General features: G+C 33.8%; 1 protein-coding gene and 1 long non-coding RNA gene across 2 annotated transcripts; both read left to right on the top strand.

The window, feature by feature from the left end:
- Positions 1-310: 310 nt before the first annotated feature.
- On the top strand, positions 311-8,416 carry LOC118648268. The gene is made up of 2 exons (XR_004965229.1): positions 311-2,798; positions 7,215-8,416. It is a non-coding gene; the product is annotated as an uncharacterized LOC118648268 (long non-coding RNA).
- Positions 8,417-17,610: 9,194 nt separating this feature from the next.
- On the top strand, positions 17,611-21,208 carry LOC118644211 (general odorant-binding protein 56a-like). The gene is made up of 5 exons (XM_036294591.1): positions 17,611-17,748; positions 20,447-20,525; positions 20,594-20,685; positions 20,765-20,870; positions 20,994-21,208. Exons 1-5 carry the CDS (start codon positions 17,701-17,703, stop codon positions 21,068-21,070), a joined length of 402 nt encoding a protein of 133 aa, XP_036150484.1. The 5' UTR covers positions 17,611-17,700; the 3' UTR covers positions 21,071-21,208.
- The last annotated feature ends 3,592 nt before the right edge of the window (positions 21,209-24,800 follow it).

Raw genomic sequence — 24,800 nt, 5'->3', positions numbered from 1 at the left:
ATCGCATAAGGCTCGGTTCTCCGCTTTCGCATTAATTAATTACGAACATGGAAGCGTGACGTTGTCCGAGGTCTCGGTTTTTAATTCCCCCTGTGAGTTCGGTTTTTATACTTTTGGTGTACAACGATGGCCGGCAATTTAAGCGGGGAAAGAGAAACATATATAGCGCTCACCGAAAATTTTCGAAGAAAAAAGTGACTCCATGAATACCGACTTCTTTTTGTGGAATGCATGATGTCCTTTTTTATTAAAGTTTTGGTATCCGCAGAAGGATTATTACTCGTACAGGAATCTTTTTCAGACGCATATATCTATAACAAACAGAAAAAAAGATTTCGCTGAAACGTCTAAAAAGATAGAGCATGTAGGTTTGAAAATATTATCATTTTTGTTGGACCATCAAAATAATTATGTAGGGCGCTCAAGTATAATGAGCAATGCTGCAAAAAGTTTTGACATTCTAACCGGCAGCTTGGGCGTCCTACACAATTATTTTGATAGTCCAACAAAAAAAGTTATTTTCAGACCCAGCTAAATTTTTTTCATCAGCAAAAAACCGTTCTTTTCACATGGAAACTTCTTTCATCATTACAACAAGAGGAATATGGTACTCAAATTAAAAAAAAAAGTTTAATTCTATTTCGAGATATAGATCTTTTCTGTAATCGAATTAGCACGGTCATAAAGATTCAATCTGCTCAATTTTATTTATATTACGTTTTTCTCCGACGATATTGAGTTTCGATTTTAGTTCTCGATTTCCACGAGCGTCTGTCACTCCGAGTTCAGTCACGGCTCTCGAAATGAGTTTCCGCGAGAAGCTCTCTTGCATTCTCCGTTTTCCGGATTTCTAGACGTGCCTTGTCGGCGACGACGGGGCAATGTCGCGCCTTGGGACCTCGGCGCGTAATCGTAATTAACGAGGCAAAAATGGAGGCACGGCGGCGGCGCGGGCGACGCGACGCGGTTGCACCAAGTGAAAACTCATATTTACCGGTTAGCGGAGCTGAGACGTCTCCGCGCGGCGTAATGCCGGTGGCATTACGTGATGCGCCGGGAATACTCTTGCCCGCCATCACGGTGGAAATAAGCCGCGCCTAGCCACGGGAATATGTGTCGCGCGAACAAACGAGAGAGAGTCCTGATAAAAATAAACGGCCGTGCATACTCGCACCTCTGTTCGAACGAGATGCAGGTCGCATAACAGGGCAACAGGCCTATTCCGTAGTTCCGACGACAGTTTGGTATCGTTTTTTTGGGCTCTTATTACATTTAATAATGTCTGCACAACACGCTATAACGAGATCGACGCTATCGTTAAAAGTTGCAGAACTTTAATGCTAGTTTGAGTATTATCTTTGGATTATCCGACTGTCATGTGTAACTCTTTCGTCATCGATATTTATTTATTTTCTACTGTTTCTTAATAAAATTGGAGATGTCAATAATTAATAATAATTTAATAATGATTAATTATTAAATTAATAATTAGTATGTAATAAATAATAAAAATTGTAGAAATAATTTGCTTAATTTAATGTAAAATATATGGCCGAGTAAATGACGAACGGCATATTTTTCGTTTCAATTAAATAAAACGTATGGAATTTATTATGAAGTAAAAATATTTCAAGAGAAAATGTAATGTTATGAAGTTAAAATATTGCAAATGGAATTTATATTTTACATATGATTGGAATGAATATTGGTTCACTTCAATGTATTTTTAAAAAATTCTCTCATAAACCGTTTTCAAGAGTCAAAAAAAATTGTTTGAGTTCGATAATTCTTGCATAAAATAAAACTTTTATAATCAGCAATATTAAAAAAAAAAGATATTTACGTATAACATGTAGTCAAATATTTTTATTATAGCATTCTATTGTAATAATAAAAAGAATGTACATGACATACAAAGATGTTACACATGTTATATACATTTATTCCTTTTATCAATGGAAAAGTTTACGCGATTGAGAAGCATTTCTAACGTAACGAAAATTCAATCCGAAAGAAAGAACGCACAAAAGTTTAGCGGGGTTAAAGGACGGAGCGGAGGGATGGGGAGGAGAAAATGGAGAGAGGGCGAAAGGGACAAGAGGATCGATAGACATTAACGGTGGACGGATTGGGAGGAATAAAATAAAAATTATAAGCCCGAGTAATCCTCTTCCGGTGCATTCTCGTTAATGACAAAATTTCCAGTCCGTACTACCTACGCGCTTTTAACAAGTTCGCGCTCGCTCCGTAAGAGAAAAGTAATACAATATTTTCCGCGTCGCCTAAGAGGAGGGGGAGGAGGCACTGATACTCACCCCCGCCTCGTCCCCCTCGCTCGTGTTTTCCTTTCTTTCTTTTTCTCTTTTCCTTCCCCCCCCCCCTCCTCCTCCTTTTCTCTATCCTTCTCTTGGATGGACAATTAAAAGCTCGGAACAGTGCGCGAGGGATAATTGCTCTTCGTTTCGATGCGAAAGCGAGGATTTCTAGCGGGGAGTCCCGGACAATAAAGCCCGAGCCGTAGCTGCGTGACAAGGGGACGATGCGATTGTGCCGGAGCGACAACCCGGTATGTCGAACGACCAAATGGATTTTACGTGTACACGAAAAATAGAGGTTCGGCCCGGGGTGGCATTGTGCTCGATATAACTCTCGCCGGCAGAGGAGACAGAGAGAGGAGTCACACGCGGAGAGCGGAGCGCGCGACCTGCATGTTGTACGCGCGTTACACCTACATTTACACCGCGCCGCCTGGTAATCCACCCCGCCCGTGACAGCGCCGTGTCGTGCGCGGCACAAGCGTAAGTACCGGACGAGAGAGAGAGAGAGAGAGAGAAAGAGAGAAAGAGAGAGAGAGAGAGAGTACGACGTGTGATAAATTTATTTCCGGCCGTTGAAAAGCATCTCGCGGCGTACGCGTGCGCGTCTTAGACGTGTGCGCCTCTTAGAAGTCATCGCCTAATTTCATTTACGCATCTGCGTACTGTTCACGTGGTCCCTCCTCTTCAAGATATCTTTGAGATATTCTTTTTCTCCCCTCTTTCCGCCCAGCTTGATCAAAATTTATCATCTCAATATATCCGAATCGTATAAAAGTGTAGTTAGTAGTAAAAGTAAAAAATTATTCGGCATCGCCTAAATGATACACAGAAAAAAAGGCATTTTTGAGAACATCTTTGTTTTTCGAAATAATATAAATAATATAAATATTAAAATGAAATTACAAACAGACATAACTTATATAAAGAAATATTGTATAGTTTTATTGAGTAAAATATATTCTCGTTATTTAATAATAATGTTCATATTAATGTATTGAAAGGAAAGAATATTCAAGCATTCAAGAATAAACTTGCAATAAGCATTTATTTTTTGTGATCTTTAAATTAAGAATTCAAATTTTTTAATATTAATATTAAGAAATCATATATACATATATTGTACTTTTTAGATAATTATTATTAATTAATAATAATTAATATTAAATTACAAAAATATGACATTTTTGTTGATAAAATATAAGATTATTAAATTCTTTAAAGAAAATTAAATATATAACCAAGAATATCATGTATGAAACAATAATGGTTAAATAAAATATATTAGTTTTAATTTGATATTGATGCTTTTTTGTGTAATATGGTAAAATTTACCGCTTATTCTAATAAAAGGTATCGTTTAATAGCTAGCTTTGCAATCAGATAGTACGTTTTTCGTGCGCGGTGTTCTTTTTTTGACAGGAAAAAATTGCCCTACTTTATTATCCTCGTGTTATAATGGACGTTAAAAACGAAACGAACAACGAACGCGGCATGCTGATTTTCATCGTGCAGAATTAAATAAAGTTGTTTGTGAGAGTCTTTGGGTACCGCAAAAAAAAAAGAAAAATACGTTCAAATTCTCAGGGATTGACATGTTGTCATTTTCGACGCGGACGGTCGATGTTGCGCCTTTCGGCTGTGCGTCGTCCAAATTGCAGTTACAATTCGCGGCGGAAGTAAAAGACTAGGATACTAATGCGCGATCTGCGCGCCGAGCGTCAAAACGAAAGCGTCAATTTTAATTACGTGCCTCGCGCTCTACGCGCTCGTCTATCCGGAATATCGGGATAAAACGGCGGCACACAGTATACAGTTATACATCCGCCGGCGGGCAGGTGCGATATCGGCTATCGCCTCCGTCGTTTGCCCCCCTCGCTGTATCCTGCCTGAAATCGGAAAATGTGCGAACGTGAACGTTACTGTCGATCCGATATTCCCGTCTCTTTTTCTCTTCTCTCCCTCTTGTCATCTCTCTATTACCTACTATTACGCGAGCTCCTTCCCTATCGACACCAACATTTCCGCATTCGTTAGCGTCTTTGGATACCCAGGAAAGAATAGAAGCTCGAGAAAGCTCCCCCCGATTATTGCGTGAACGAGAAATGTGTTAGAGGCGAGTCTCGTATTATGTTGCAATATCTATTTCTTTTTTGATATTATGTAGTGTTTAATTAGTATTGAATTTTTTGAGCTTATTGTAACAGGTATTAATAATGGTAACTTTAATATGTTACGAACGCAGAAGACATTAGAATAAAATTGAAATTAATATGTTTAATAGTCATTATTTCATGTATAAACAAAAAATTGTATTCAGCTTATATAATCGGGAAGAGACCGGGAGAGATGGGGAGAGATGGAGAGAGACGGGGAGAGACCGGAAGAGACGGGTAGAGATGGGGAGAGACGGGGAGAGACCGGGAGAGGCGAAGAATGTTTCTATTGTGTTTAAATTAAGAAAAAATTAATAAGAAAGATTAATAAGAAAAATAAAAATGGCTGTTATTATATTGAAAAAAAGGAACTTATTTAAAACAGTCTTTTGAATGGATTTCTAAATCCATGGCAGCTTTTAGAAAAAAAAGTTAGAAGTACGTGAATGAATGAATATTAGATTTATTAAAGATAAATAAATTATTCAAAAATAAAATAAAAAGAGCAACAGTAAAGCAAGGCTCTTGAAAGTTAAACAACGAAAGCAAAGAAAATTTGAAAAAAAACGTGGCATAAGAATAGAGAGCTACAGCAACGCGTGGCAGGGCATAGCTAGTATAATATATATGGATCAATATGATAATATTGCTTATATATAATCTTGTTTAAAGAATTTCATAACTTTGAATTTTAGTAAAATATTGAGATGAGGAAGATGCCACACAAAAGTTTTTTTTTTAAATAATTTTTGCTAAAAATTAAGCGAAAAATGAATATTACATTTTTGAGATCTTTATTTATTCATACAAGTAAAGTAATTAAAGTTACTAAATTAATAATTAAATTAGTTTTATATTTCAAATTTTTGAAAAAAAAAAAATTATATTTTATTTAAATATAAATTATTTTAGTTAAATATAAAACTGGCATCTTCCTAATGTAAGTAAGATGTCGTCTTCTATGAGAGATGTTATAAAAATATTTAAATATACACTGTGATATATAATAGAAACTTGCATGTTTTGCTTGTCTATAATAGACAATCAAGTTTAAGTTATAAAAATGCAAAGAAAGAGTTAAATTATAGATAATTTAACACTCAACTTTTTATACTTTTACAAGTTTAAACAGTTTTTTGCACATTAAAAATATCTGAAATTATATAAAACACTCAAAATTTTAATTCATAAAGCATATAATTTTAACGAAGGTATGAAGTTCGAAAAATTTTATTGTATACATCTGACATATTACTCCCATGATATTAGATATCATTGCAGCTTAATTATACACACATATAATGATTTCGAAATACAATCTCATGATTTACTGACATGTAACATGATTCAAAACTATACATGTAATAATTATCTGGTTTAAAAGTAAACATTAAATCATGAAGCTTATCAAATATCAGAACATATTTTGAAACTTACCTTCTTGTACTTTTGATGATCTCTGCGAACTCTATTAGTATCGGAATTTTTCATCGCTTCTCAATAATCTAGTGTATGCGGATGTGTATTTATGCGCAATCAAAATAGCTAACTTTTGATTTATAAAGAAATTGTAACCAAGGTGGCTTGACATCTTCCCTTGATTTATCTCATATCTTTATTTTATTATTATAATAGTCATCCAAAGAGCATCATCTAAAAAAGAAATAAATTTTGATGAATAATAGTATTAAAAAATTCTTTAATTCTTGATTTGAAAATATTGCCACAATTTCTGTTCGACATTTTTTTTTCTTAACTTGTGAAAATTATTGTTAAATAATGAGAGCATATTTTTTTGACGAAGCTATACGAAATTCTTTATATAAACAAGTTTGTTTAAATATTATAAATTTTACTTTAATATTTAACATTCGGAAAATAAAGATATTCTTAAAACATAGGAGAATGTTCTTTCTTCTGTTACTAATTAAGTAAAAATATTCTGTCGTTCAATTTTAATATCATTAAGAGGTAATTAAATAGTGCAAAGTGGTTTGCGATAAAAATGTATCGGTAAAATCCATGTTTAGCGAATTAAAGCGCTTACATTTCAAGTTTGTATTAGATAGCCTAATGACGTAAGAATACATTTATCACATCTTGACTCTGCATGTCCGCTAACATAGTTTACAGTATGTACACGTTCACCTCTCTCCTCTTCAATTACCCCGAACGCAATTTCTCGCATGACGCTGTCTACATCTGATCTAGATATACCTACCGTCGCCGTCCGTGTCTCATTACGGTCCGTCGACGGTCCTCTGATAATATTAGCTCGCCGTGATCTCGATTTCCTCCATTTTCTGCTAACGATTCTTAATTAGGGACACTCGCACAATGGAAGAATTAGTACATTCGGTAAATACTATTATTCACCCCTTCCCGACGCATAAATTATAGTTGTATATATATTTATATAAATTATTGTACGCGGCACAAAGTTGCGAGGGAGAAAATGAAGGTTGTATGCTTTAATTAAAGCCCGCGGAGTTTACCAATTTGGTGTAACGTCTACATCGATGCGATGCGTAAACATGCAATAACCAAGGATATACATAAGTATTGGATATCAGGGCTGTTAACAAACACCGCCAAGGTTTCAGCGGTTACAAACAAGCGGCGGCGAAGAGTCAATATTAATTCGTAATGAATTCATAAGAGGCGTCTCTTTCTCCTTTTCTTTTTATCTCGCGCTATACGTATCAAGTAGCGTAATTAATTCAGCGGATCTTTTCTCCCACAGGCTTTCGCATCGACTCGCTCCTCGACATCCTACCGCAGGACAGAACGTCGGTGGACGTCCCGTGGACATGGATCGACCGTACTGCGAATTTAAAGCGCGGAAGACAAGAGGGAGTTAATTTCGCGCGGCGTCGAGCCGCGCGATGCGGCGCCATCGTGGAGAACCGGACGGGGAACATGAGACGGGGCCGTGGCATCGCAATGTGTCTTTCGGCCAGTCGGCAAGCCCTCGCCCTCGCCCTCGCCCGAGGGTAATTGCGTTTGTGTGTAGCCAGGAAGTTTTATTTGGCTGGCATTTATTCGGCAACGAAGAGACAGCCGGCCCACTTAGGCGGGGAGACAAATGTATTTACGTCGTGAATCTGCCAGGATGCCCGCATCCACCTTTCAAGCTTACCCCGTTTATCCGGGGGATTGCCACGAAATTAAGGGGCCCGTGCTCCTCCCTCCTCGACTATTTTTGTGGCCGGGAAAAGAAGAAGACGACGACGACGAGCCGCGCTCGTTTTCTCCACGGCGACGGCGGATCGAATAATCGAACACTCGGTGGTATTAGTGTGAACAACCGAGGTAATAGATAAATTCCGGGTAGGTAGTGACTACAGCCGGCTATACAGTCGAGACTACGGACAACACGTTTTCTTTCAAATTCCATTATGTTCCCGACTTCAATTAATTGATTCTTTCTCGGTGGAAAGAAACAAATGACTCGGAGAGTGCAGCATGTTACGTTGCCTCGCTTTAAATTTTCTATCTCGAATTTGTTAGTAAATACGTTCCTGAAGATTGATACGGAACTTTGCGAAACATCCCGTGTTTTTAAAAATTGATTGTTGAGAGAGAGAGAGAGAGAGAGAGAGAGAGAGAGAGAGAGAGAGAGAGAGAGAGAGTTGAGAGAAATTAAAGGAGAGCATTCCGAGCATTTTTGCTTTTTCCGGGTAAATGGCCTGTGTCTGACTAAGTATTATTTCGTTCCTCTCTCTGCTTAGGTTATTTATAGCCTCATAAGTTGTATCTGGCGCGCATATCTTCGTATCGTTTAACGACGGAGATGGTTGGCATACTTTCCGCATCGTTCAAAATATCTAGACGTAGAAAACTGGCCGTGAGAATTATGGAACGCGCAAGAGTTGAACCGTACAGCCATTGTAGAAAAATAATACGAGTAATAAATAATCCAGTAACTTTCCAGGTGTAAAGATAGATTATTGCAACTGATTAAACCAAAAACCCCGTAGATTGCGCCAATGTAGATTAACTTTAATTTTGCTCAGTTACTTTCTATCCTTCTCTAATTCTTGGCGCAAACAAGTTCCAACAGAAATTATATCCATAATCTATTAACAATCAAATATAATCTAAATAAATAAAAAAATTTCGATTATTAAATATTTTAACGTCAATGACATAATGCCTCTCTCAAGTTATGTGGTTCTCTCGTCTTTTAATCAGGAGAATTGATTCGTATGGTTCAGTTTACTTATCCTCGAAATAGTACAAAGTTATTTGTATTACCGTCGGATCGATCTTCGTAAATATCAAGCGATTCAAGTTGTAACTTTAAAATCCGCCGCGACATATCGCGATAACTCGACGACACGACCCGCGACGTAAGGGACACAGTTCGTCGCTTATGACACGACCGGCGCTGGCAACGCGCGCAAACGAACGTGTACGTGTAAACGCTAGCTCCGATAATAGATTCCCCATTTGGAGTTCAGAGTTCCACGGCGAATCTGTAACTCCGACGATCAAACTGCTTGCAAAGTTTGTCGCTCGAATCGAATGGGAGTTTGGGTAACTCGTACCTACGCTCGCTCTCGCTCGTAACCGTCTGTACCCTCGTGCACGTACACGCGCTGCATCCCTTTGTTACCTCCTCCCCCCTTTGTCTTCCCCTTTCTCTCTCTCTCTCTCTCTTTCTCTCTCTCCTTCTCCCTCTCTCTCTTTTCGCATATCTACTTACGAATATATAGGGGTAATATACATATCCGCATACAAGGTATCATAGAACTCTCCGTCTGACTTGGAATCAAGAGTTACCGGAGTTCCCAAAAGTCAAAGGCTAAGAAGAATGTCAGTTGAATTATTTGGCATTTTGCAGAAATTATCTGCGAATGAAACTTGCCTTCCAGTTAATCTTAATTTTTCTTCTTAATCTTAATTTAAAAAATTCGATTATTCTACGTCTTATAGAATTGGATATTATAATAAATATTATGTAACTGATATTATAATGTAATTAATAATATTATATACTTGATATTATAATGCAATTTTTATCGTTTTTACTTTAATATTTTTTGAAATAGTAATAATAATAATAATAATAATAAGAAAACATACAAGTGAATCATTTATATACAGAATAAAATAGAGTAGAAAAAGAGATCAACTTTAAAGCCGAAACATCTGCACGCATAATACTGCCTTTTCTGGAAACTTAAATTTATAGTATAAATAAAATAATAACATGCATACACACATATACGTATATGTACAAACGAAGTAACAATATTCGGTAAAAAATTTTTCATGTAAAAACATATATAAATATATATGAATAAATATATACAAAATATATCCATATACGTTAGTATTACTTTTTTTTGTAAAAATTCTGTATAATAAAAAAACAATAGTCACACTAAAACAAAAACAAAAACTAATTAAAAAGATAATTTTCACATTGTTTCTTTTACAAAAAGTATGAAGAAACGAGAAGAAATTGCTCATATACACTGGCCATTTTTCTCATGTCTTTACATTTAACTTTTTGTAAAAGAAACAATGTGAAAATTATCTTTTTAATTAGTTTTAATTGTCTTTTCAGTATGAGTATTTTTTATACCAAACAATATTTATGTTTTTATATAAATTTTACCGTATAACAGATTGCTAATTAGAAAATATGTAAAAAGATGATGAAATTACGAACGAAACATGGATATGATTATTGTGCCTTTATATAAATCTAGCAAGACACGTGCATATCCGACTCGAGCAACACGCGCGAACACGATGTCTCCGACTGACAGCTATGTCTACGGAGTAGTCGGTACTGAAGGGGAAGACAACTTCCTCTCGTTCTTCGATTCCATCCACACGACGCGTACCATTAGCGTATCTCTCTCGTCGACGCATTGCGATGCCACGACGTCGCGCATAAGTAAAAGTGTCGTATCGCGCCCGACAATGTCTTTCTCAAGCAAATGGACTCGAACCCGGGGATGACATCGCGATCCTCCCTCTGCCAGACAACCGAAGAATTATTGTTTTTCCTCGATCGAGCCGCGTAATACCGAAAAGTACATCCCGTCGAATGCGGGCGACTTCGTAACGGCGGCGCGAACACAAAACGAAGTACACTTCTCTTCTCCTTCGCTCCACGAAGAAGCGAGTTACATCGGTATTTGTAGTTTGTCTTTGGCTAGACAGCACCGCCGCCGTGTTTGTTTTCGATGCGTCGAAGATTGGAAACGAATATCGAACATTTATAGCGCGCCGCGACAAACGTTGGCGCTCCGCAAACGATAACAGATCTTTCTTCACGCTCCAGAAACGTTGTCGTCTGCGTCTCTCTCTCTCTCTCTCTTTCTCACCTTATTCTACTATTGGGTAATTCTACCTGAGAAAACCAAGCGCTGAGATATGAATTAACACGATTCCCAAGATAATTGCATAAATCGTGATAATTTCTCTGTTAGATAATTTCTCTGTAGCATAAGGCTTTAATTTTAATGTTGAGTAAAATCTTACTTTCATTGGGTAATCGAGCTGCCCGTCTATTTTAGATAAATAATTATTTCTATTATAGTACTTCTATTACAGTTTCATTGTCTTGTAAGAACCAATAAATCTATCAATAGATCTTTTGCACATTTACGAATTAATCGAGTGAGCTCACGAATATTTCCTCGACTTTTCCGCGCGTAATAATTGCAATGTACTGCGATTTTCGAACAAGAGATGCAGACCAAAAGGGTTCTTCAAACTGGAAAATATTCTTCAGAATGTGATTCGACGATAGGATAAAAAACGCTTTCTGGCCGACAAATATTATAATTTATTAGCATGTTTATCACATAATTGCCTTATCTGTTTATGCTCTTTTTTGTTTGTAAAAAGTCTACACGTAATTTGTTTTAGAATTTCTCAGAATTTGAAATTAATTTTTTTATAAAAAACATAATGTGAACGTAATATATTCCGATACTTCTAAAAAATATCTTATAATTAGATTATTAAAGACGTAAAATTATTGTTACATCAAACCAAAATATTTAATTTGAAATAATGAAATGGATGTATTTAATTATTTAAATTCAAGGGTTTTAAATCGCAAACGTTTTTAAATTTTGATTCTCTTAGAATATCTTTTAATTAAATTACTTAATGAATTCGAAATTGATTTTTCTAAAAAAAAGAGGTTACTAAAAACATTAATTGATTTAAATATTTAATAATTTCTATTTAATATTTCTAGAACATATATAATAAAGTTATTGTTACATCAGAAATGAAATATTTAATTTGAAGTATAAAGTAATGAAAGTATTTTACTTATTTAACTCTTTAAGCTCAAGGGCTGTCAAAATCTTAAACAAGACTAAGCACTATTTTAAAAATTCGGTTCTCTCAGTAATCTTTTTTCTCAGTAGTCTTTTAATATCTCAGGTTACCTTGTACCTCGTAGCAACTAAATTTGTTGATTTCGTGAATTCGACACTGAAGAGCACTTATATTGCTCTCTCGCGCACTCCTTGAATCGCGAGGAAATAATATCGAGTTTGTAATATCGACTACACTGTAAAAAATTATTGTAAAATTACAACTACAATAGTGGTAATTTTGAGACCAACTATAATAGTTGTAAATTTTTTCTTGTCTATAATTTTGCAGTATACAAGAAAAAATAATTTAATTTGTAATAAATTTGTTTACAGTGTATACACAAGTGTAAAAAACAAATTAAGAAATTATTGCAAAATTTATATACAAAATTACATACACATAAAAATTTAAAATTATTATAGTAGGTCTCAAAATTACCTACTACTATAGTTATAATTTTACAAAAATTTTTTAGTGTACGGGGGTCCCCGCGGCGACCTCTTTCTCTCATCCGATCAATTCTCTTTGCGATCTTTTCGTTTCAGCCTCGATCTTAAATGCGTCTCTCTCTTTTCGATTTCGAACATCGGGAGATATAGCCTAAGTGCGGAGCACATGGTCGATAATAATCGTGACGAGTCCATTACAATGTCTTCGAGGATTCCCGCGACGGGATTATAGATACCAGGAAAAACCGGGATGGCGGGTAACTCTCGACTTCCTGTCACTTTGCCCAGTAATAGTAAATGCAGCAGGAGAAAATTATTTTAAGTCTCGATTATGGGCAGAGTGAGAGAGAGAGAGAGAGAGAGAGAGAGAGAGAGAGAGAGAGAGAGAGAGAGAGAGAGAGAGAGAGAGAGAGAGAGAGAGAGAGAGAGAGGAGAGATTTGCATGTCTTTTTACTTTAATTTTAATTATTGTAATATATCAATAGAAATATAAAGCATAGTACATTTACGTAAAATAATGACGGCAAACATTTAAAAAAATATGCATGTAAAATGTTATTACTAATTGAACATTTTTATAAAAATAATAGTTATTTTTCTCTTTTAAACAAATGTACTTTTATTTTTTTTTTTTTCTTACCAAACTCGGGTTTTAAAATTACGCGCTTCGTGCGTCTACTAAGAAATTGAGAAATCCGTCACTGATTTCAACCGGCCATTCTCTCTCTCCGCTTCACTCTCCCTCCTTTTTCCTTTTGTTACCTGTCTATCCATCTCATCCTTTGCCCTCTCGACGGCCTCCACCTTGCCCGCGTGATTTACCGCGCGCTCCTCATTTTCCGCCTTCCCTCCCCCTCCTTTCGCTCCAATCTCGTTCTGCCGGGTAAAGGATTCCGAAGAAATTGAGAAAGATTTGCCGACGCTACCGAGCGGGAAGCCGATGAAGGAAGGGAAGCCGAAGAATGTGAGAGGCAAGGAAAGAAACCATGGCACATCCAAGTCGAGAATGCGCCCGTATAAAGAAGAGGAACACCGCTGCCTTTTCTTGCCGCGCCAATAAAATAACATTACAAACCACGAGTGAGTCGAGTTAATTACAGCGATGCAGTCTCGGCTGCACCTCGGCAAAATGGCCATCCAGGGATCGCGTAACGGAAATGTACGCGAGGAGCTCTAGCCTCGTAATCTGCATTATAAAACTGTCGCGGCAAATTCGTACACGACGCAGCTGCTCGTAAAACTTAAGCACGGTTGTAGCGTCATATTCACCATCCGGGTACTTGATCCATTCGCCCTGCTCCCGGGAAATTGGAATTTGAAAAGAAAAGTTATACGTAAAATATTATCCCTAATGCCGCGTGATTGGTTTCGTCGTAATTCGGCAGAACAGACGTTTTCTAATTTAATGGAACAAAAAAATTATTTTTTATTTAACCATTATTGTTTCACGTATAAACAAAAATATAAAGGCTTTTAAAAACATGATAATCTTAAACAGATTGGTTTACATGAATATATTTTGTATAGTTTTATTTAAAAAAATATTAAATAATTTATTTAATAATTTTAATAAGTTGAGAGGAAAAAGTGTTGAATAGAAAATAACAATTTTAAAAACAAGAATTATAATTTTTTATAAAAACAATTTTATTGTGCTTTTTGAACTACTGTAATACTGAAAGAAAAATGTAACATTTTGCTGAAATTTAGATTTATCAAATTCTGAAGATTTTATATTCTTGTTTATACGAGACGATAACTTGACTTGTTGAACAGAATGTATTCTTTTTCTGTGAGAAAGACGCAAAATTGCGCTGCGTACAACCGAGCTTCGTTATTTCGGAACTCTTATTAGAGGAAGCCTTTGCGAGCAAACGAAAACGACGCAATCTTCGACGATATGTTACTATTGAACGAATTGTTTTCTTCGCCGAAATCTCCCGATGTTACGTATTTTACCCGCAGAAATCCTCCACAAGATAAGGAAACAGTTACTATCTGGATTCTTATTATTTCGTTATCGCGCGATCGCGATTCTAATGAAAAAGCGCCTTAGAAAAAGCGCGTAGAAAAATAAATTTTAGGCGGATTACACGAACGCGGATTACACTTCACATTTTTGTGGCTGGACATTAAGTTTCGCTTTAAACTTACTGGTTTATTAACTTTTTAAAGCAACACCATAAACCCTTTTTTACAACAGGTTAACATTCTTGCAGTTTAAACATATTCAAATATATTTTGCATTTTACAAAAAATATTGCTTCACCATCAAATTTATAGCTGGCTGAAAATAAATGCTTTGTTTTTTAAAGTAATGTTGCAACATGAAAATTATCGTATAAATGGAAATTCATAGGTTTTCACATAGAAAAAATGTTTTCTTAAAATTTAAACTTATAGTTTAAGGCTTAGTAGATAAATATAGTGTTAAGTGTCAGTTTTATAAAAATTGTAATCCCGAGGGAAAGCAATAAAGACACTATACATACAAACATTTAAACTTATAGTAATCGTGAGATAAAACAGTGTATTTTGAAGAATTTTATATAATTTTAGTAAAATATTTATTTTAAAAAAACCCAAAATTAAAGTCAAAGTTGTTTATGATCGACCCAACTAGCAAATTTTATTACAAAATCAAATATACAATGTTTCGGCTCTCACTTTGGGCCCTTTCCAAATATATAGTATTATAGTATCATTGAACAAAAAAATAGTACGTAGAAAGTAATTTTATGAGTTGTGTCTGCAATTCATAACTAAAAAGATTTTTTAAAAGATTAATACAGAAGAAAACGAAACAACTTACGCAAACTCAGTTCGTGGACTCATAAATTTTCTGTGTCAAGTGCACGTCTGTTGTAATTCAGATCGTCAAAAAGATAAAATTTAAAACAAGGTAAAATTAAAAGAAGTTCCGTCTTTATGGATGAACGGTACAAGTACGGCTAAACGGGACATAATCGAAAGGCAACAGCGCAGTGAAAAACACTCACATAGACTCCATAACTCTGTTGTATATTGTATGAATTTACCGGTGTCTTTCTATAAGTTAATATTAGCTCTTTTTAATGAAGAACATTTCTGTTATTGATCTTTTAAGAGTGTATTTGTCATTATGCAGTACACGTGGTTTTGACTAAATTAAAATAATGGTTTTCAGAAATTCCGTATTTACTGATCACGGAGTGAAAGGTCTTATAGTCTTTTTTATCGTTCTTACGTAATATAATACGCGTTTCTAAGTATCGCTTAGTCTGTCCAATGTACACTGTATACCGTATTACAATTTATGCAGTTAAAACTATTACACTGTTTTCATTTCTTTACAAAATAAATGTAAATATGTGAAATCACAAAAAATACCTTTTAAATAAAAGAACAAAAATTTATCTTCTCTATAAAATAATATAAAGAAAATGCGCCAGTTATAAGAATATATATTTATTCACAAACTAGAAAATATATAATTCATTATTACTTTTTTTATTGAAATATTGTATTCAATAATATTGTATGTATGTTCTGTAGATAGTGAAGTATTTTAAGTGTTTCGATTAACATATTAACATTATGTAAAAACTAAAAAAAAAACATAATGAAAGTTTTATTGAAAAAGACTTGGCGTTGCTATAGAAAACAATTTATTGTAATATAAATAAATAATAATTGTTTATAATTGTTAATTTCTTATAATTTTTAATATTTTTTATTATTTTGTCCGTATATTCATTTTTATAATTAGCACATTATCTTTATATCACAACTTTTGTAGAGAAGATAAATAAAGAATTTCTTTGTCCTTTTATTTAAAAAAGTAGTTTTTTGTGTTTTATATATTTATATTTATTCTATAAAAAAATGAGAACAGTGTAAAATGAAAATATTATTACTTGGATTTATGTAACATAATAGTGTTTTGGCGCTTTTTTTATCATAAAAAAATAATTTTGTTTGGCTATATTATGTTACAATATTATGTGAATCTTTCTTTTTTATTTTTTATCATTATGTTTTCGTCTTTTATTTTGTCGGGATAATGATAAATTTACTTCGAAGAAATGAGATGAGCAAGCTATACATTTTATGCAAAGAGCAAATAGACATTTACATATGCGGAATAAATTTATATTAAAAATAGGCATATTGATTACAAATACTTAGCATCAGCAGTATCAAAATTTATGATAATTATTCTTGGAGACCGTAAGCTGTCCTTGCACATGTACCGTTTTAATGATTCCGCTAGAATGATTCATGTGACAAAATGTATTTATAAACTAAAATATAGTAAAATGTTGGAATTGTGTTAAATAATTTTTTTATAACGGAAGGACACTTATAGTTTATTACAGTGATCATATTGTCTATCGTATAGAGAAGGAAATTATGTAAAATCAGTTATATAATGATGATAATGACGGATGTGCGATGTATGCATGTATGTATGCATATGTGTCTAGTGTAACACGAGGTAATCGACTTTCTCAATAGTCAAATTCTGACGTAATTACAAAAATTCCAAGAAAATTATATATTATACTTTACAACAGCTATTATTCCTCTGTAGATAAAGCATTTATTTCAAGAATAATTATAAGAAGCGAGTTTAGATTTATTACTGAGGGAAATATCAATCATATAGTTTCCTTCTTATAATAGGAAGTAGTTTTACTTAATGATCTCTAAAAAACCATGCACCTTGATGTTTAAAAAAATTTAAATGGCTTTTATTGGTACGTTGGACATAACAAAAATAAAATGCTCAAGAGCATTAATCATTTCATCTGACATTTTTTTGATATCAAATTTTATGTTTGATTCATTTGGTGATGGCAAGATAAGAATTTCAAGACTTCGTCTTGTCTTGATTTTTCAACACCAATCTTATATATATATTTGATTTAATATCAGAGAATCTTGATTGATTTTTTGATCTTGAAGCAAATAAATCTTGTCTTATTTTCGAAGAATTTGCATCTTCTCCGGTCGTGCCTTTCTACGTCAATTTACAAAAAATTGTGTTTATCACCAGTTCATTAATTCCTAGTTGATGAGTAGAAATAAACTTAGAGGTTTCTTAATTCTGCTAATGTATTGACTTAATAAACCTCTCAAACAAATCTTACATAATAAAAATGGACTTTGCTATTAGTATTCATCGCCGAATATTAGCTAGCAGGATTTTAAAACCTGAAACGCATACGTGTTATTTATTACCGTAATTTATTGTATCCTCGGAGGAATAACAGACATGATTCGAATATTCCCCCACACAGAGATGTTAAAATGGAGAACGTCAAGGAGAATACATCGTCATAGTGTCTCAAACTATAAAAGCTTAGAACCCTATCTTGTGATTAGCCAGTAACTCTTTGATCACGGACTTGAACTCTATCGTGCTGAAAAGAAAAATTAAATATGAAAGCAATCATTACCGTGCTCGCCATTTCTTTCGCCGCCGTTTTGGTAAGATTATTATATTTCCGCTAGAACAAATAATTTAATCTACTTTTGTACTAATATTCTTTAATTTGTTTTTTATCTAATTAATTTTTACCATTTGTCAATTTTAATTCTATCAGATTTAGACCCAGAAAAATCGAGAAAATAGAGAATAGAGAATAGATATATATAGTCTAAAATTTCATAAATTAGAAAGAAATTAGAGAGTTTCGACAGATAGAGTTTTAAAGTTTAACATAAATTGCAAAGCCCATTTCCACAACTTAATTTAACCGGAGCTTAACTAACCCAGTCTAATAAATAAATTTGTTTTATATATAAAACAAATTCTACGACAATGTTAATTAAACTCCAGTTAAATTAAGTTGTGGAACTGGGCCTTACAATTTATATTAAATTTTAAAACTCTATCTGTCGAAACTCTCTTTAATAAATTTTAGACTGTATAAATATCACTCTTTTATTTCGATATATTTAATTTCTACAGAAAATATTATAAAAATATTTTTTTATCGATTGAACCATATATGTTGTGTGTGTGTGTGTGTGTGTGTGTGTGTGTGTGTGTGTGTGTGTGTGTGTGTGTGTGTGTGTGTGTGTGTGTGTGTGTGAGCACGGGTGCAGAATATCTGCTGTTAAATGTAATATCACTACGGCAGGTAGAGCGGACTAGTTGAAAAGTTCTATACTATTTTGCAATTTTTGCAAAAGTTAAGGTAGCTGTTAATAAACTGCTGAAATCGATTATTTGAGCGACAAGATTGATCACGTAATCATTTTTGTCGCTAAACTATTATAGCGTTAACTTTTGTATATGAAAAGGGAAGCGATGAAAAAAAGACTGTTTTAGCAAACAGAATCCTTCTCTTTAGTTTTAGTACTTCTAATTTTGTAATAAATAGTTGTGTATTACGGTTTAAAAAAAGAAGTATTATAATTAGATATCTATTAAATTTAATTATTTTAGAACGTAAAACCAAATTTTAAAAGAATATTATTTTTATTATTGCAATACTGGTGATATGTCAAACAAAAAGATGTTATTTCATTATTTATTTGTTATTCTACACGGAGAGAATTTTCTCTTAAAAATTACCCTGAAAATCGTGGTAATTGTGAGACAACGTAAACCTTGGAAAATTTTACCATACTTTTAATAAAATTTACAAAAATTTAGTAAAGTTTAGTAAAATTTTAAGAAAATTTGGCTAAGTTTTAGTAAATTTTACTATACTTCTAACAAAATTTACTAAAACTTAGCCAAATTTTCTTAAAATTTTACTAAACTTTACTAAATTTTTGTAAATTTTATTAAAAGTATGGTAAAATTTTCCAATGTTTACGTTGTCTCACAATTACCACGATTTTCAGGGTAATTTTTAAGAGAAAATTCTCTCCGTGTATTAGAAAGTAATTATTATTAAGTATTATTTAAAATTATTCTAAAAATATTCTCTACACGCGATTAATACACATGATTGATAGTATTCACATAGAGTTTGAGCAATACTCTTTTGTAATTAAACCGATTCAAACTACAAAATTATATCCACCTAATCATAAGCAACAAATCTGTCGCTTTAATTATTTGCTTTAGTGACACGTGAAAAGGTATCTTTAAATCATTTATATATAAAAATAACTCAATTTGCTCGCCCAATTTGCTATCATCAAATGCAAGCACGACGACTGCTCAGTGATCGTTGGTGCCAGGCACACGGAAAGATGTTTGGAGATGTGCTTTAGATAAACAAAATCTCTTTGTAGCAAAAAATATGATTTATGCTGCTATATGCAACAATTATTACGATTCCTTTCTAAAAAGTTATCAATCAATGAAATAATAAATACACGGATCTTTCAGTGCCCTTATAAGCATGTAATACTGGGCAGTATTAAATTGGCCAGTAATTAATACTTATTTAAAGTATTGTTAGTATTTTTAATATTCAAAATAAGTAATAATTAATGGCTAATTTAATGCTGCCTAGTATTACATTTTTATAAGGATAATACACTAATTTTAAAATCACTAAAAAAAAGTAAATACTCATTAATTATCACAGCAGTAAATATACTATTGCAAATCAATAATAATGATAACATTGCCATTTAGAGAGCGTATATTTGTGTGTGCGTGTGTGCGTGTGTGTGTGCGCGCGCGCGCGCTCACTACATATACTAAAATATTGGGATATATATATATATATATATATATATATATATATATATATATATTCCATTCTCAAAGTTATAATCAGTAAAAAATCAGTAGAGTCAATAAAAATACACTGATTTAGTGGTATACTTATAATTTATTAATCGGTAAAAATAAATACACTGATCTTTTAATGATAATACACTAATTATAAAGTCGAAATTGTTAAAAGACAGCAAGTATTTATTAATTATCACAGTTATAAGTATATTACTGTAAATCAGTGATAACACACTGATTGTTATTTACAAGGAAAGTGCACGAAGTTAATGGCGAATGGAAAGGCGCCATTCAAGCAAAATATTGCACACATAAATTCTGGTTGACAAGACCTTTCAAACAGTTTATAACACATATCCATTTGCGACTAACACTTTGTGCATTTCCCTTGTTAGAGTACAAATATTTAAAAATGTATTAATTATTAATTATTAAGCACAATTGCCGTGTAATTAATAATATCTATATATTAATTAATTATAGGGTCAAATAACACTTGAACAAAAAGAAAAATTAAGACAGCATAGAGACTTTTGTATCGGTGAAACTGGTGTCCATCCAAGTAAGTAAAGAATAAACTAATTGTATGATTAAAATAGACAATTACATTGATAATAAATTTCATTTTAGCCGTACTTGAAAATGTAAAAAAAGGACAGATAGTTGAAAATGACGAAAAACTTAATTGCTTTGCTGACTGTCTCTTAAGGAGAACCGAAATTGTAAGCAGGATTTGTGCTAAATTCTAAAGTGTATTAAAAAAATAAATTAATAACAAATTAATTTCTACGTGTATTTTAGATAACTGAATATGGAGACGTTGACTGGGATGTAGCTCGTGCTAAATTGCCACGGAACGTATCACAAGAACAAGCCGATCAAATATATAATGCGTGCAAAAACATTAGTAAGTATAACATGAGTTTAAGAAAACCAAGATAGATTTTTATTCGTTTATAGAATTGATATTGTATAATTTTTATGACTCTCAAATAAAAATATGATATAAATTATTAAAATATTATTTCAGCTGGAACTGGCTGCAGCAAGGGAGCCAATCTGTTTAAATGTTTCTTGCGCAACAAACAATTTCATCTTTTGGCATAAGAAAATAAGATCAAATTCCACATGAAAACTTAATTAGCTCATTAAATTTATCAGATAACACAATGCATTAAAATATTATTTTGCATAGTCAATATAAAATTGTATTAATAACAAATAAATATTTACGTCTGTTCAGTATAAAATAAGTCTTTTTTGTTCTTCCTAAACTCTGCGCAAATATAAGTTGTTACAAACAAAAAAATATTAAGTGAAGATCAAAATATAAGGCTCGGTAATACAAAGCAATCTTTTCTGGTAATTCTGGTTCGGAATTTAAAATCCTGACATTATTCTAATCAGAAAGATGGTTATTATCCAACATATGTTCTGTCAATACAGTGACTTGACGAGTCCAGCTTAAAGTTATTTGCCTGTTCTTTTATTCTGGTACTAAGCTGTTTCTTAGTCTGTTCCGCATACGACGTATTACAATCTTTGCAATTAACTCTGTAAACTACATTGTTTTTTTAATTTAGAGTCAATTTTATCTTTCTACACCTTAATGGACATATTTAATTTATTGAGGCAGTAAAAGCCAACAGAAAACAATTCCTTATTTAACATAGATGTGGCAGTATCCGATATATGTTGATATACAAAAAACTTTTTTTTGTTTTATTGAAAAACTTGGCGTTTACTTTGCACTACCGTGTCTCTTGATAAATGTTTATTAACTAAATTATTTTATATCTTATTGTGGTAAACATTGATAAATCAGAGAAAATCATATAATTCTTCGAAATGATATATTTTATTTAACTATTCATTACTCTCTAAATCTAAAGAGAGTTACTGTACAGATCGTTAGACAGTAAATAATCATTTAAGAAAAATAAAAGCAATAAGACCTTAAAATTATAAATTGCAAATTAGTTAATATTGTTTAAATATAATTTTTATAAAAATTTGTTTAAAATATTATTTTCTTATTTGCAATTATAATATAATATTCTAGGAAGCCAGACCTTTTTTGCTCATGCGGGTGTCAGTCAGGATCTGTAAGACCTTTTCGTATATCTCGATATGCATTTCTAATATAATTAAATTGTTTTGTTCGTTATTTGATTCAATTTTTTGTTTATTCGTTGACTGATGATCTTATCATCATATTAAGATTAAATTCTAGATGAAAGTTCTCTCTTTACAGTGGCAATACGATGGAATCAGAAACGCGCCTAAAAATCATTAGAAAGTAAAAGCGAATTAAATCAGCGTCGCTTGCGTTCGATATATGCGGATAACGAATGAAATAACGCCGCAATCTTTTCCAATCATAGACTGACGATATGGTGCGCGCGCATCGAAAAGTCGATGTTTTCAGAACCATGTACCGCGTTGTCACCTCGATAAATCAACCGAATTCCCGGCCGTGCGAGCCGTGCTCGCTGCTGCTCACGATCGCGGAAATATCAGCGTTTTACGTCTCCATCCTCCTACATCGTAAAAAAAAGCCCCGGGTAGGATCGAGTTTTGCGACGCAACCGAGCGTCGGCTGACTGCAGCGTCGCACCCGATATCAATAGTCGAAGCATCGTTGCTCGTCACGCGGGACGGGCGATACGGGAATGATTCGCGCGATATTTCGCGCTCGTACAGTTTGTACAGTCACTGAGCTCTCTTTCATCAAATGAACACACAGCTATACGGCAGCGATCCTCCTGCGCACCATTGAAAATACTCCCGAAGAAATAATTCGTCTTCGTATCAGGTTCAAAGTAAACAATCTTCTGACGACAAATACTTGATTGAGATATTCGCTAAATTTAAAATAATATACAGAATATTTCTTAAATCTCTTGTCTAATATTTTAGGAATTTATTATTGAGGTTTTTTTTATGAAGAAATGTCTATATACAAACGTATGGTCTTAAATTTCAGAAATTTTATTACATGTTAATACTTTGAAAAGTTTCACGCAAGAAATTAATTTTTTAATTCTTTTTTGTTTAAAATTTCTTTTAGAAAGAGTCGATAATTGTATAGAACTTTTAACATTTGGTGCCTTTAAACTGGGGGGACGCTTTGACATTTTATTTTAATATAAAACTTTTTCTTTATAAAAAATGACTAAAAAATTATCTCAGTATATAAATTTTTCAAGAAAAATACATTTTTTTCTTAAAAGTGCCAAATGATGAAATTTAACTGTTTTACTTTCGTTCCTTCTCGAGAGTTACTATTTGCTATTCATTTACTACAATTTTACTATATATGTATTTTGTGATCTGGAGAGCTTTATGTCTCCAGAAAGTCCATTCTTAAAGGCACTACTGCTAAGCCTGGCTCCTGAATAGTCTATCTCTCGTTAGTGCCACTCGTATCATTCATAGAGCTTTTCTTTTTATATGGAGTTATCCCTTGCGGAGTATCACGTTGGATCGTCGTCGCCGTCGGCCGCGCCTTTCGTCACGGGGTCCAACAGTAATAGCGATCACCTTCGAGGCGCTCTCTTCCTGTGGAGAAGAGTCGTACTGCCATTGCCGAGTCGGACAGATTCCAATTTAGATCCGAGGACGTCGGCGGTGCCGGCGGTGATGGCGAACAAGCATCGGCGTCGTTATCGGTGCGAGTCGCCGGTGCGGAGACGCTCCTCCTCCTCCTCTCTCTCTCTCTCTCTAGTATAGACTACGGTCGGAGTCGTTGTATACAAATATGCAGGCGAACAGGAAATTAAGGAGCGTGGCCGAAGGGGTTCGCCGGCGAAAGTGAGGGAGGATGGGGAGGACGGGAGGGAATCGCGTCGCGCGGTGTAATTTGTGATACCGCCGTTGCGAAGATAGTGTCCTCCCCCTTAAGCCGATTAGTGATACTTATTCAGCACTTCAGAGTAGTAGTATTTAGCGGAGAACCGCTAATTGCAATTGAAACCTCAAATACTTTTGTAATATGAAATAGAGGGGCTGCACTGCGGAATCTAAATTTCTCTCTTTCTCTAGTTCTCTCTAGCTGTTTTCTACTTGGAGAACGTAAAATAGGTTTTAATGTTAACAATTTTTATGCTGAAAAAAATTGTTTCGCGACACAGCGCGATTGAATTTCTCTTGGCCGAAAAATAAATTTGCTACGAAAGTATTTCCTATGTGTATTTTCTGTACTTTCAGAATTTTTTCGCTCCGTGTCTCTGTATCGTCCTTATAATGCGGGACGATGCTCGCGTCGTCACACGAAGTCGTAACGTTTCCGTTTACTGTAAAAAAGTTATTACGCGGTTCCACGGAACTCTAGAGCCTCGCTATTACATCTGTAACGACGACTACGCAGTATATCTTCCGCCAGTTTAATCCCACGCTTTTCCTGCGTGTGGTTCTTTTTACTCCGAACTGACTTTACGGGGATTAATTTTTTTCTTCCTTTCTCTATCTTTTTTTAAAGCACTTAATGCAGATCCTCGCTCTCACGGTGAGAGACACAGAAACTAATCCTTTATTCCGTTGGAGGCTCCAGCACGCCGGCCAGTTTTCGCGTTATTACTTCGACGCTAGGAGCGAAAACGCGCGGATTGAAACCAATTGTGCAATTGCACGGACACTAGAAACTAAATTGAGCAGAACGATGATTATCTAAATGTCGAGACATTAACAATTTCCAATAAAATTATTTTTCGTTATCAATTAAATAATTTTAGCGATTGTACGCGTGTATAACTGGCGGGACATAATTCTCAATTAATCTAAAGTGGATTTAAAACTGATAAAAGGTATAAATTTGAATATCTACACTTATTCTCGT

Source organism: Monomorium pharaonis, unplaced genomic scaffold, assembly GCF_013373865.1.
Source record: "Monomorium pharaonis isolate MP-MQ-018 unplaced genomic scaffold, ASM1337386v2 scaffold_340, whole genome shotgun sequence".
Taxonomy (NCBI): Eukaryota; Metazoa; Arthropoda; class Insecta; order Hymenoptera; family Formicidae; genus Monomorium; species Monomorium pharaonis.
Note: the sequence above shows the minus strand (reverse complement) of the source record. Positions and strands in the feature narration are given on the sequence as shown.